The sequence below is a fragment of the Cajanus cajan genome, chromosome 3 (assembly GCF_000230855.2).
Source record: "Cajanus cajan strain Asha chromosome 3, NIPB_CcT2T_4, whole genome shotgun sequence".
NCBI lineage: Eukaryota > Viridiplantae > Streptophyta > Magnoliopsida > Fabales > Fabaceae > Cajanus > Cajanus cajan.
Window position 1 is genome coordinate 74922361 of NC_138519.1, and position 13913 is coordinate 74936273.

Here is a 13913-nt window from a genome sequence, read left to right on the forward strand (position 1 = left end):
TAAGGTTGAAAAGCTTTTTGTTCGAGTACTAAGATAAATGGTATCGTTAAATCTGATAAATAAACATACAATTATCCAATTAATTTCATGGACTTTGCAACAGTACAGTTTATTTCACTAAATTAAGATTTTATCTTAATCGAATTTGGGTTTTATTACCGTTATTCTTTAAAGCTGAATTATTGGTGAATTTTTTTATTAGAGCATATATAATAGGAGGGTAATACGCCTTAAACTAACTGATAATAGTGATGTTCAATGCTGGCAATAATTTGAAAATTTTATTGTGCTATTTTTGGTGCAAAAATATGTTCTGTACGTGTTGAAACACTTCATATTCATGTTAATTCACAAAATGAAACCGATAAAAGTAGGTCTGGTCCATACACAGTAACATCTAAACATCGGAGGGGTTGACTGACGTAAGAGTATCTAGCTAAAAAGTTGCTAAAATTAATGTATATCTTCAAACAAAAAGATACATAAAATTAACAGGGTGGCCTCAAGATCCTAAGAATCCATCCACCTTTGCATTTACCTTTCTGGACAAAAATTTCATGCAGATAGGTGGCTTCACTCCTGCCAGAGCCAGAAATGAGCTGGGAAGTGTCCAAATCCCATCCCCACAAATCAAACCAGAAGCTACAGCTGATCCAAATGTATCAGCCTTAACCCTGTCAACCTTCTTCCAAACAAATAAGATCAAGCTTCCCACACACATATCAATGGCAAAATAACTTCCAATATAAAAGGGTATTGCCATAGCCATAGGAACAGGAATAAATTTGGCCCACTTTTCTCCAACCAAATCTCGAATAAGATTAATAATTATTGCTGCTATAAAGAACGCACTACAAAGGAGTAGACAATATTTTGGCAGAGATGAGAAGCCATCTACTCCCAATATTGACATATTACGGTAAACAATAGCGTAAGGGGCAGGATATTGTGAGCCAGGGACTCCAAGGTTTCCAAAGGCCTTATAAAAAAGCCAGAAAACACAAGGAGATATAACGCATCCCATGATTGTTCCAAAAACTTGGCTCACAAACATGGACCTTGGTGAAGCTAATGTCATGTAACCTGTTTTGAAGTCCTGCATCAGATCAGATGCTGTGGACACAATATTCATCATAACTCCACATGCAGCCAAACCAGCAAGAATACCACCATGAGCGGCCCCTGCCCATGCACCGATTGTGAAGATGGCCAATTTTCCATAAGTGGATGCCAGAGACCAGTCTGTTAGTCCACACCCATAGGCATTACAAAATGCTAATGCTGGTGCAATCACATAAATCACAACAATATAATACCATTTGAGCTGGTGGAAGATGCAGGGAACAACAACAACAGAAATTATTGCAATAATAACATAACCACCAATAGCAAACCAGGCAGGAATTTGGTCTCTGAGGAACATATCAATTCTACACCGATCATCATATGAAAGCGACGAAGGTGAGTCACTAGATGTGTCCAAGTTTTTTTTTGAAAATTGGTTATACAGACCAAAAATAGTACGACCAAGAACCTTGATAAAGTTGTATAAGCCGTCACCAAGAATCATTGCTATTGCTATGAAAACCTGTTGTTAAAAGGTACATTATTATAATCAACATGAGGATATGTTATTCAATTAGCTACCATACCATTTACTTAACAATAGGATGATACTTTAGTGTCATATTATTGATACTAAATGTACTAATTTTGTCCAACTTATTCATCACTAGATGTTTTCAAGGGTCTCATTACCCTCTTAATACTTGTATTATAATCTGCCACAACTTTAACAAAGTTAGTTTCATAGTGTTAATTCAAACTATATGCATGTCAGGAAATAAGTTTTATTATTATTTTTTTTTTGTAAAAATGCTTTCTCAAAAAGTTGGAAAGATTCAAGTAATTGTTTTTCTAAAATAACTTAAAGAAAGCACAAAATAACTTTCAATGCAAATAACTAAAATTGTCAAATTACAAAATAAACAATACAATCCTAATTATGAGTATAACATAAGGCCCTAGTGATTGAATTACTTGTGTGTCTACAAATTTCTATCTTGTTTGAGAGAGTGATTACTGAACACGAAAACTACGTATAAAATGATTGTTTATCAATAACTCATGACCAATTTGTTGATATTTTAATCAAGAAAGTTCATTTTTGCAAATAATTTGAATATTTATTGTAGTAGCAAATGTTCTTAGTCAATTCTTGGAATATTATCCATGTAACTTTGATCACAATGAAACACAGCTTTTGAATTTTTTAATTGTAAAAAACAACTTACTTTGTAACCTTGAAGGCCATGCAAACTATTTTGCTTGAGCTCTGCAGAGTACCAATCTCCTTTTCTATCTTCAATGAGAGGCCACATGATAGCCCAAGAGATAATTCCACCAACCAAAAGAGATATATTGATTATATATGGGCATATCATCCCAACCCCCACATATGTAGTCGAAAAGTCGAAGAAGAACCTGTTATGTAGATAAATAATTGATAGAAAAGGAACTAAAATACATACACAAAACTTATAATAAATACTGAATTTTAATATTTTTATTTGATTTATTATTAAAATAAAAGAGGTAAATGACATAATTTTCTGTTTCTCCTTTTAAGGATTTAAGTAAAATCAAGTTAGTGCCTCCAATTTTATATGTTATAATGTAATAATAGATACCCTTCAAGTTCTTTTTCTAATTTTATTTCACATATTGATTTTTTTCTTTATTCAAATAATATATAGTGAGTCACATACTGTTTTTCATAGGCTTCTAGACCAAATGTAGGGAAGCTTTTAAATCCACATCCATCACTAGCACCGTAAAACCATTGGAAGAAACCCCATAAAAAGCTAACGGAGAAGAACTTTCCAAGCACATATACTTGCTTCCTAAAATAGACAAGAATTGAAAGCATCTTATTGATATATTTATAAAGAGAAAGAAGCTTATGCAATAACAAAGGCACGAATCCTTACCTAGCTAATTTGGCACCCTCTGTTGTATGAAAACTATTGATAAGATGGGCAGTTGCAGTACCACTAGGATATGTCAATTTGAAGTCTACGATCATAATCTAAAAACGAACATTAAAAGGAAAAGTAGAATTTAACATGCACAAGAACTAAATGGCATGCAAGCAAATTTAAAATTAGACATTGAAATTATAACTTTATCCTATATTATAATGGCTCTGGTTATAATTAATGAATGATGGTAAAACTAATTCTTTGATCATATATTTTTCCGTGAATACATTGTTCATCACTTGGTGTCGTCAGATTTTTATACCTTCCGAAGTGGAACCACTGAAAAAAGGCCAAGAAAACTAACGACAGATACAAATGCTATCATCCATCCTAAACCTGGTTCCTTAATATTCTGCTTAGTGCTATCTTCTGGAGATTGTTTTGCAATTTCTGAACTCATTGCAAAGATGTAGTTACCAAAACCACCTATATATTCAAGCAAATCCAGTCAACAACAAAAGAAGCTTCATTCCATCATAATTGCAATCAGAGCATTGCCTACAATTTCAGCATAGTATTCTTCTCAAATCAATGTAAAACCTAATAAAGGTAGTAGATACAACACTATTCAGCTTGGCGGGAAAGATGGGTAGACTAATATACAACTTCAAAAATTCTTACAACCCTAATAGCAAAAAGTAGTTATTAATTCTAAGATACTAAAACTCCAAAGATTTAAATCATAATTTAATAAACTGGAAAAAATGTGTTTAAAAATGGTAAGAATGTCTTGTAAACTTCGTAGCAAAGTGCATGCATGCAAAGTTTTAAAAGAACCATAAAGTTACAAGATGTATTGTTTTATTGACAACATGATTAGTTATTTAGTGATAAAGTTAGAAGAACTGTGTTTAAGTATCTAATCATAACGTGGTTAGTTACTTCAACGCAGTTCTTCTTTAGGTACAGTTAATATTATTATTCTTTGGTTAGAATTACAATTTTATTCTCCAAATTAGATATACTTCCAATTCATCTCAATGAAGATGTCACGTTTGTGATTATCATTTCATAATCTTGAAAGGGCATGGAGTTGTAGCAGGTCAAATTTTATTAGTCAACATATATATATAAGGGAAGATTTAATTATAAATTAACATGACAGAAAAGTAATTTGAAAACTTGAATTCTCTCTTGTTTTACGCATCTCAATTTAGTTATTTCTACTTTAATATCATGGAAAGTGAGACATGAAAAATCTCAATACGCATATATGGCCAAGTTTATCAAAGGTGAAGTACTGGACCGTCCTTATAAAATACTCCGTATTTTATATTTTAAACATGCATATTATTATTTCTGAATTAGATTGGAATAATGTCTGTCGTCCGAATATAAAATACTTTTCCTCCCATTAGAAAAAGTTAAAATATAATTATAAATTTATTTCAGTATTTAAGTGAGATAGTAATAACTAAATAAAATATTTTTTTAAAAATGATTATAGTTTAAAATAAGAATTTAATTTCTATGTACAAAATATAAAGACTTTTACACTATCAAATAAATAGAAATAATTTCATATATAACGTTTAAAATGATTATTATAAAAGTCAATAAGTTTAATACATAATTATTCATGATTCAATGAAAATATAAAAAAATATTTATATTTTAATTGAAGATTGTATTTTAATTATTTTTAAAATAAATTAAAATACTTAAAGAAGCACGTACGCAAGGCATATAATATAATATAAGATGAAAGAGGTGTTTGTCCTTTCCACTTTCCACTTTTCGAAAAGGTCAAGAGGTAGATTTTTCTGACCCCAGGCAGCACAACACAACACATACAACATAATATAAAAAATAATTATTAAATTAAAAATAAAATGTGACAACAATTCCAACATGAAAAATGATTTACAAACACTGACTTGCTAATATATATTTAGAAAAAGAAAAATAAAAGGAGAGAAGAAATAGAAGTAAAAATAAAAATATAACAAACTAAACAAAGTAATACAACATGATATAATATAAGAAATATATTATAAAAATAGAATGATAACGAGATATTTATATATCAAGACGTCCATATTAATTTTCTCATTAAATATTTCTCATCATAGATTCACTCTTTTCTTTCATCTCACTTCTGCATCACATTACCTTATTATTTCTATTTTCACCTCAATTCACTCCAAAATGAGCGTGAATGAATATCATTGCCCTTGATATTCACAAGATGCATGCAACCGCCATCCTAAAATCCAGTAACCCACAAATTAAACTAATTTTAATATAAAAAACTATATTAACAAAAAATACATACATTAATTTAAAAAAAAAAAAAAAAATTCTACGTGTTGTTTGAGACTTTTTCCGATCAAACTTAAAATTTCACTTTTACTAAACGATCAAATTAATAAAGGCCAACATCAAAGTTTAACACTAATTAGTAAAATAAAACCCTAATTAGTTTGAGTTAAAACAAGGCCTAAAATACTTGCACCAAGCTTTTATGATGCTAGAAGAAGATCTTGATGAGATCTATCACGTACGTAACGGTTTCACGAATATATGAACGTGACTTGCATTTTTCATTTCCCGTTTTGAAGATTTCCAAACTAGGTAGCGACCTTGAATGTCTCATTGAATAAAAGAAAACTGAAAAAGAGAATTTGATTGAATAGGTAGGATGGATGCAAGAGAGAAAGAAATGAAATTACCGCTGAAGGCAATGCCACTGGCTGAGACAACACATGTCTGAATAACTGTGTTCTCCTGACGAGTAAATGGTTGCGTTATGATTCCAGCTTTAGCGACCAATTTTGTCCACATCTTGACGAAAAAGAACCCTAACAAGCCTGCTGATATGTTTAGCGAGGGAATAATTCCCGTCGTTAAATTGAGCTTCATGACGATGAACGTGAACAACACTGCCAACACTAGACTCACTACCATTGCTCTCACAGTTATTTGTTTCTCCCATCGTGGCACCGCCTTCCCCTCAAACGCCTTCTCCCCTGATGTTGCTTCCGTTACCTCCTCCTCCTCCTTCTCTAAGTCGCCATTCTGCAAACCCATTTTCTTTCTAACTCTCAGATCTCTCTTTCACAATTCTCCTCACCTTCCTTCACCTTTTTTTTTTTTTTTTTCCTATTCTTTTTTTTATAATAATAATAATAATATAAAACATTAAAAGTGTTTTGTTCTTATATATACCATGGAGTTTATCATAAGTAATATTTAATTTAGTTATCCATTATTTAAAAATTTTAGGAGGCGTCAAACTTATTATTATCATTATTGTTTATTTTTTAATACCTATGAAAATAGATTAATAAAGTGTAATTAATCAAAGGTAATTGTATTTTGTTATAATTAAGAGTATTTAAATATTCCCTCGATTATTGTACAAAAATTTTACGCGACAATTATTTTGAAATGATAAAGGCAATTTTTGTTTACTTGCATTTTAAAATTTAAAATCTATTCTTAGTTGTGCAAAGGTTCAAAAATAAATTTAAGAAATAATTATTTGTGTACTAATTTTAGAACTATGCTGATAGGGAGTGTATAATGTGAAAATGTCATTTTATATGAGAATAAAAATGTTCAATTTAACATTTAAATTAAAACAAATAATTTAGATTAAAAATTTACAAATAAAATTATCACATACTTCTATCATCATAGTTATTTCTATTATTATCATTGTTACTATTATTATTAAAAATTTTGTCACCACCATCATTACATTTATTACTAGCACCTTTACTATTACTATTAGTAGATTATTGTCACCATTGTCAAATACCCTTTATCATATAATTAACCCAACTTTTATATTCCTCTCAATCTTTATTATAAGACCCAAATGATAAATTTATCAAGATTACAAAAATTTAGGTTTTTTGGTTATGATTAATAAATATGCTTTAAAATTTTACTTCTTCTTTCCAAAACTGTCCCTAAATTAATTAGACGTTATATGTTTTCAAATTTTTGCATTCTAAGAACAAAAATAGGAGATTACTTATATTTTAAGAGACATACATTAAATGAATTTAATTTATTTATTGAATTTAAAAATGCATTTAATAATGATAATTTTGTAAAGTCAAAATTAATGTTTTAGAAATAATGGATTGAGTCTTATAAAAAAAAATACCAAATCAATTCAAAATTTTAGGTTTTATAATAACAACTAGAGGAAATATTTCCTATCTTAACCATCAAATAGCTGTAAAAATTAAAAAAAAATCATAAGTATCAAATATATATATATATATATATATATATATATATATATATATATATATATAGAGGGAGGGAGAGTTCACTTATTGAAAAAATAAATCTATTTAGACTTATTTCATTTAATAATTTATGTTCTATATCAAAATTTAATGATCCAACTGTTAAATTAAAAATTCTTATTACATAAAAGTCTTCAAATTCTTAAAAAAAATATTAGATACCTCATTTTATTAGTTCAAATTGACGGATAGATATAAAAATATTTTATACGTTAATTTGAATTTATGTAACGAAATATCATATATTTTTAATCTTTTAAAAAAATTGTAGACCTACTATATACATTAAGAACTCTTAATTTAATAGTTGAATTATTAAAATTTAATATAAAATATAAATTATTGAGTGAAGTAAGTCTATTAAGACTTACTTATAGTGTAAGTGTATTTCTTTTAACACACACACACACAAACACACATATATATAGGGGAATGCTAATATACTCCCACTTATTTTTTAGTGGGAGTATGTTAGCAACCTACACCAAAATTTTAGGACAAAAAGACCACTTATTTCTTTTGATTTAATTAATTCGTACAAAGGATATTATAGTAAATTAATTTAATTTTAAATAAAAATAAAATATTTTCTCTCTCTTATTAATTTCATTCTTCAATTCATTTATTTTTTCTATTAATTAATTTTTATTTGTTCAGAGAGAGAAGGGGGAGACATCATGAGAGATGAGAGAGAAATGAGTTAAAGATGAAATTTAATAAGAGAGAAATAAATAAGTTAGATAAAGAATTTAATAAGAAAGAGAAATGAGTTGAAGAAGGAATTTAATAGGAGAGATAAATGACTTAGTGAAAGAAATTAGTAAGAGAGAGAAAATATTTAATTTTTATTTAAAATTAAATTAAATTACTACAATATCCTTTATATAAATTAACAAAAAAAAAGGTGATTTTTTTGTCTTAAAATTTTGGTGTAGATTGCTAACATACTCCCACTAAAAAATAGGTGGAAGTATATTAACATTCCCCGTATATATATATATATATAGGCATGGCAATCTAACTCGCCCCGTGGGTACCCGCCCGAACCCACCCCGATTTGAATGGGAAAAACCAGTGTTTATCGGGTTCGGGTTCGGGTTCGGGTTTTTCCCGATTGATAAAATCGGGGGCAGGGGCGGGGGCGAGGATGTTAATACCCACCCCGCCCCCGCCCCCCGCCCCCGCCCCCCGCCCCCCGCCCCCCGCCCCGCTTAATAATATAATTAAAAAATTATTTTTATATATATATAAACCAAAATTAGAAATATTTATATGTAAAAATTTATATTATCTTACTTTTTTTTATTTTTTTTTAAATTTTTCATATTTACTTAAAAGAAAAAAGAAGAAGAAAAAAAAGGGACGGGGGCGGGGGGTGGGGCGGGAATGGGGACCCAGATTTTATCCCCGGCGGGTATCGGGGATGGGGAACGTAAAACCCGCCCCCGCCCCGCCCCGCCCCGTTGCCATGCCTATATATATATATATATATATATATATATATATATGAGAGGATTATAATTACACCGGTATAACTTTTACTAAGTATTACACCGCTCAATAACTCTATATTAATTGTGAATTTTGTAAATCCAACCGTTAGATTGAAAGTTCATATCTCTTTATATGTGTATATCAAATTTTGAGAAAATTGAACAACAATTTGAAGGTGATCAAAGTGTTCATATTTTTGTATATTTTAAAATAAATATATTACGTCAATTTTGTTTTATAAAAATGAAGTATCAAATCATCTTAGATTAATGTAAAATTTTGTATATATGATCTAAGAGATTTGAACTTTCAATCTAACGGTTATATTTACAAAATTTACATTTAATATAAAGTTATTAAGCAGTGTAACACTTGGTAAAAGTTACACCGGTATAATTATAACCCCCTCTATATATATAGATATATATATATATATATATATATATATATATATATATATATATATATATATATTAATGTTTTACAATTATTAAAGTCAGTTTAATAGTCAGACCTAATAGTGGGGAATTGAAATAGAATTCTGAGAATCTTTGTTATAATTCTCATATAAAAAAATATGTGCATTAACGTTGAAATTTAATAAATATGGAGCGTAGGTGATAAATGTGATATCGAAGAAAGTGAAAGGAGTGGAAGGCAAGAAGGCGGTTCCTTGAGTTGTAATTCAAGAACCTGGTTCTCATTCATATATAAATATAGATATATAGCATTCACTATCCATTTTCCCATTCTTCATCTATTGAAAGCCTACACACACACATATCTGAATCTGATAATCCAGTTGTGGTTGGCATATTTGGTAACCAATAATCAGAGGAAAATGGGAGTGCTTTCCAACAAGATTGATCGTCAACAATTGAAACCTGGCGATCACATCTACTCTTGGAGACAGGCTTACATCTATGCCCATCACGGTCATCTCTTTTCTCCTCTATTACTCCTCTTTTTCCTCTAATGTTGCAAATTTCTATACAGATTCATTCATTTTCAAGTGTTTTTCTTAAATCTCAATTTTAAGTCTCATTGACACCCAATACATATTTTAAAAACAATTTGTAGCATTTTTGCACCATCCATTTCAAATTTGCAAATTAGTGGGAGATTAATGCTCAGATAACATTGGTAAGAAAAAATGCAGAGATAACGTTGACCCTTCAGCATGTAGTCTGAAGTATTTATAGATTTGTGTACATAAAAAATATTTATTGGAAGTCTGCTCCTTGAACAGAGCTAAGTATCTCAAAGAATTACTTTTATAGCTTTCGACAGAGATTTGTTTCATTCAGAAAAAAAAAAAACAATTTCCAGAAAATCTCAAATTTGTTTAGTAGAGAATTCAGAGTAACAAAGATTTTATTCAGAACAATTCCAGAATCAAAATGCATTTTGCTGTGTAATTTATCAAGTTATAAATGATGAATGTTATTGAAAATTTCATCTTCTGGTAAGATAGCAGGAATATATGTAGGTGAGGGAATGGTGATCCACTTCACCAGGGGAGTAGGAGAAGAGATCGGAAGAGGAACAGTCTTTGACCGTCTTCTTATAAGCTCACCACCCCTTCATGCTTCTTCTGACACTCCATGCCCAAGATGTGGTGACCGAACAAGGAGTAATGGTGTCATATGTTCTTGCTTGGATTGTTTTCTTTCTGGTGGTTATCTATACTTATTTGAGTATGGTGTGTCACCTGCATTTTTCCTAGCCAAAGCTAGAGGAGGCACTTGCACCACTGCACCTTCTGATCCAACTGAGCATGTCCTTCACCGTGCTTTGTTTCTTCTTGAGAATGGATTTGGTGGCTACCATGCCTTCAAGAATAACTGTGAAGACTTTGCTATTTACTGCAAAACAGGTTTACTCGTCACAAACATCAGTGTGGGGCGGAGTGGACAAGCAACATCTTGCATGGCTGCCGCAAGTGCTGTAGTTTCTTCACCACTTAGATTTATGACAGCTAGCTTTGGGGGTCTTGCATTGGTTGGATGTGGCATGTATTGTGTTAGCCGATATGTTTCTGATATTGGAGTACGCAGTGATGTAGCTAAAGTTCCAGTAGAGAAGATATCAGAGATGGCCAAGGAAGACTGACTAGAGTTTTACAAAAGTCAGTCATTTATGATGTTAAGTTTGACTTATGTTCTAAAAATGCCTTTGTTAAAATATTTACAAAGTTTCATGGTATAACATCTTTGAAAAAGATTGTTATTTGTTTGTGCTTGTTCAGCAGATGTAAGCTTAACTGCTCTTGCCGGATTATTAATTTTATACGATGTTCGGAAGAACTTTATAAAACATGTTTGAAAATGGCTTGCATGACTCATTAACACTTTCTCTTATTACAACAAACTGTTTGATATAACTTTGATATCATTTTTTTTATTTCAATAATTTTTGTATTCATATTTGTGACATAAATTCATAATCACTTAAATAATTTTGTTTGCTTTTGATCTCATCTTTGTTCACTGTAATGGAGAGTCCTAGTTGTGTTGTAAAGAATACGGACTAGTTTGCATTTTACCATCTCACAAATAGATAGTAGTATTAGTTTGCCTTTCGTAGAAGGAACCATCCAAGAAAAAAATAGAAAAGTAATACCTTAACACAATTTGCTATTAAGATGAAAAAACATCTTTCTCTTACATTCGTCACATTTTAGTTTCAAAGGACAGAGAATGTCATACTGCTTAATCAGCTTAGATAAACTTTAACAATGAAAATCTCTTAAAACAAAGAATGTTAATAGCTTCATCAACTTAGATAAACAACCAAGTAGTAATGAAAATTGATAACAATAGATTGATGAGAGAATTTGTTAAAATAAATTTGCACCAAAGATTTAATAATTGAACCATATTTAACTTACACAAATAGATATTGTTTTGATAGAAACGAAGAACAAAAAGTTTTAGTTACTGTCCTTACAAAAACTCTATGTTTTATTTATTTAAAAGAAAACTCAGAATCCGGATTTAAACCACCCGATTAAAGAACTGTTATGCAACATAAAAGAAATTAAATATGATCTCTAAATATCCAGTTTGATAACTTGCTATAAAACCAAACGTAATCTTTCATTTTTCTACTTAGGAAGAAATTAGAAATTAGAAAAACGATAAAACCAACATCCCCTAAAGATGTCACCTAAAGACTTTTCCATTCCCTAAAGATTTTTCTTCAGGTGAAAAGGTTTCGATTACATATTCAACACATCCTAAAGCACATATATGTCATCTACTTTAAGATAATGATTAAGAAACACAATAAACTGTAAACAACATTTGAGATCGTGGAGGGCCATCCCAGTCTCAGCACTTCCATCCTAGGCTAGGGGAAAGGAGAATCGAATGAGAAAGCAAGCCTCACCAAAAAGAAATAGAGAGACACCAAAAAAAGAAAAGTGCTGCAGACCTTTTTACTTGATTTTGCTATAACTAAGTGGAATGGAACATTGTACAAATATTGTAGTTTGAAAGTTTCACATGTGCCTATAAATTACATGTAGATACAAATACAAAAGGAAATCCACAAATCATTGCATGGTGTGCTAAGAATACCTCCATGGACGAAGACATCCAAACTGACCAAGCATCAACTCTTCTAAAAAGGCCAAAACTCTGGTCCACCGGGCTTCTTTACAAACAGTTGATTGTATTCAGGCCTTGACGTCTGCAATTGATGTAAACACATACTATTAGAAAATTAAAATGGGGCAGATATTAGGGGAGTTTCGGGGTGAGAGGCAGTTTAGATGGAGAAACGTGCCATGTTAAGCATTTAGGAACGCGTTTAGGTAAACAGCTTGTTAAAAGTACTTATTTAATAATCTCTTATTACATGAGAGCTTCTGTGGTAAATTTGACTATAACATTAATTGAAATAAACTAAAGAACAATTTCACAAGCTGAAATAAATCCTGTAAAAGTTCTTCCAGTTTTCAAATGGATTGAACCATCAAATACTAAAAGCCAAAATAGTAGCAGGGCTTAATGAAATTTGGTTATATTAATCATTTGGTTCCACTTCCTACACTATGCCAACTATCGTTTTAGTTTCTACACCTAAAAGTTTTAGTGAATATCTTTTTTTTTTGTTGTTAGATTTCTGGTTCCGTAAAACTGTCACAAAATATCGAAATTATTTCTGGCAGTTTTACAGAACCTTTTGTGGACTTTTACAGAATCAGAAATCTAACAGGACTAAAACATTAAAAAAGATCACTAAAACTTTTAGGCATAGAAACTAAAACGATAAATTGGCGCAAATACAAGGACCAGATTATTAATTAAACTAGAAATTTCATACTGAATCTAGTTTTATAGTTTACATCACATCCCGTGGGTGACTACTTTAGCCGTAGGCATATCATTTCAACAAAAACAAAGTAACACATTTCACAGATATAATTTTAAGATCTTTTGACCAGAAGGGGTATCCATCCAGAGAAACCTCAGCAAATTAGTACGAAGGAAAATAAAATAAACCATTTTCTCATGTATCAAGGAGATAGACAACCCTAATACGCTGTGACTATCCAATGATTAAAACTTTAATTGAATTATTCATTCACGAGAAACATACTGAACCTACAAAGAATACAATAACAGGGTCCTTAAAAATTGAGATCCCCATTTGAGCGTAATTTTAATTACATGAACATGGAAACACAGACACGATGCCCATATAGAAAAGAAGGAAAATTTGAGGAAACGGCACAAATGGGTATTCAGAAAAGGACGAGAAGAAGGTTATAGTGCGAACTTACGATGTCTTTGAAGACGAGATAAGCGACGAAGAAGAAAAGAAAGAAGAGGATCTCAAACTCGGCGTGTCTCACGAAGGCGAAGACCGCCCCAACCACCCGAGTCAATAACGACTCGTTCCGAGTCTCGCCTCGCCTCGCCATCGCTGTTCTCTCTCTCTCTCTCTCTCTCTCGCACACTTCCAAAATTCAAGAATCTCTCTCTCTCTTCGCCACATAAAAATGGCAACGGCAATGTTTTTTTCTCTTCAAACGGACCCGGGTCGGGTCTAAAATACCCGCACCGGCCAAGTTAATATATGTTTCTCATTCGGCCCAAAACGACGT

The 13913-nt window shown here is 31.0% G+C and overlaps 3 protein-coding genes across 6 annotated transcripts; 1 reads left to right on the forward strand and 2 right to left on the reverse strand.

Annotated features, from left to right (window-relative positions):
• Positions 1-292: 292 nt before the first annotated feature.
• LOC109805392 (putative metal-nicotianamine transporter YSL7) lies at positions 293-6298 on the reverse strand. 2 transcript variants are annotated; one of them, XM_020367448.3, is made up of 6 exons: positions 5714-6298; positions 3304-3467; positions 2991-3088; positions 2769-2903; positions 2295-2484; positions 293-1588 (listed from the first exon to the last, which is right to left on the reverse strand). In XM_020367448.3, the coding sequence occupies exons 1-6, from the start codon at positions 6069-6071 to the stop codon at positions 503-505; spliced, it is 2031 nt and encodes a 676-aa protein (XP_020223037.1). In that variant the 5' UTR covers positions 6072-6298; the 3' UTR covers positions 293-502. The 2 variants fall into 2 exon arrangements, with proteins under 2 accessions (XP_020223037.1, XP_029128669.1); XM_029272836.2 differs by lacking the exon at positions 5714-6298 and adding an exon at positions 5154-5247.
• A 3145-nt stretch (positions 6299-9443) lies between these two features.
• On the forward strand, positions 9444-11135 carry LOC109805776 (NC domain-containing protein-like protein). Of its 2 annotated transcripts, none has more exons than XM_083071317.1 (2): positions 9444-9735; positions 10275-11135. In XM_083071317.1, the coding sequence occupies exons 1-2, from the start codon at positions 9642-9644 to the stop codon at positions 10910-10912; spliced, it is 732 nt and encodes a 243-aa protein (XP_082927443.1). In that variant the 5' UTR covers positions 9444-9641; the 3' UTR covers positions 10913-11135. The 2 variants fall into 2 exon arrangements, with proteins under 2 accessions (XP_082927443.1, XP_020223566.1); XM_020367977.3 differs by having other exon boundaries at positions 9454-9735; positions 10278-11135.
• A 744-nt stretch (positions 11136-11879) lies between these two features.
• On the reverse strand, positions 11880-13804 carry LOC109805777 (GRIP/coiled-coil protein). Of its 2 annotated transcripts, none has more exons than XM_020367980.3 (3): positions 13590-13804; positions 12382-12493; positions 11880-12146 (listed from the first exon to the last, which is right to left on the reverse strand). In XM_020367980.3, the coding sequence occupies exons 1-2, from the start codon at positions 13728-13730 to the stop codon at positions 12425-12427; spliced, it is 210 nt and encodes a 69-aa protein (XP_020223569.1). In that variant the 5' UTR covers positions 13731-13804; the 3' UTR covers positions 11880-12146; positions 12382-12424. The 2 variants fall into 2 exon arrangements, with proteins under 2 accessions (XP_020223569.1, XP_020223568.1); XM_020367979.3 differs by having other exon boundaries at positions 11880-12151.
• Positions 13805-13913: the final 109 nt, after the last annotated feature.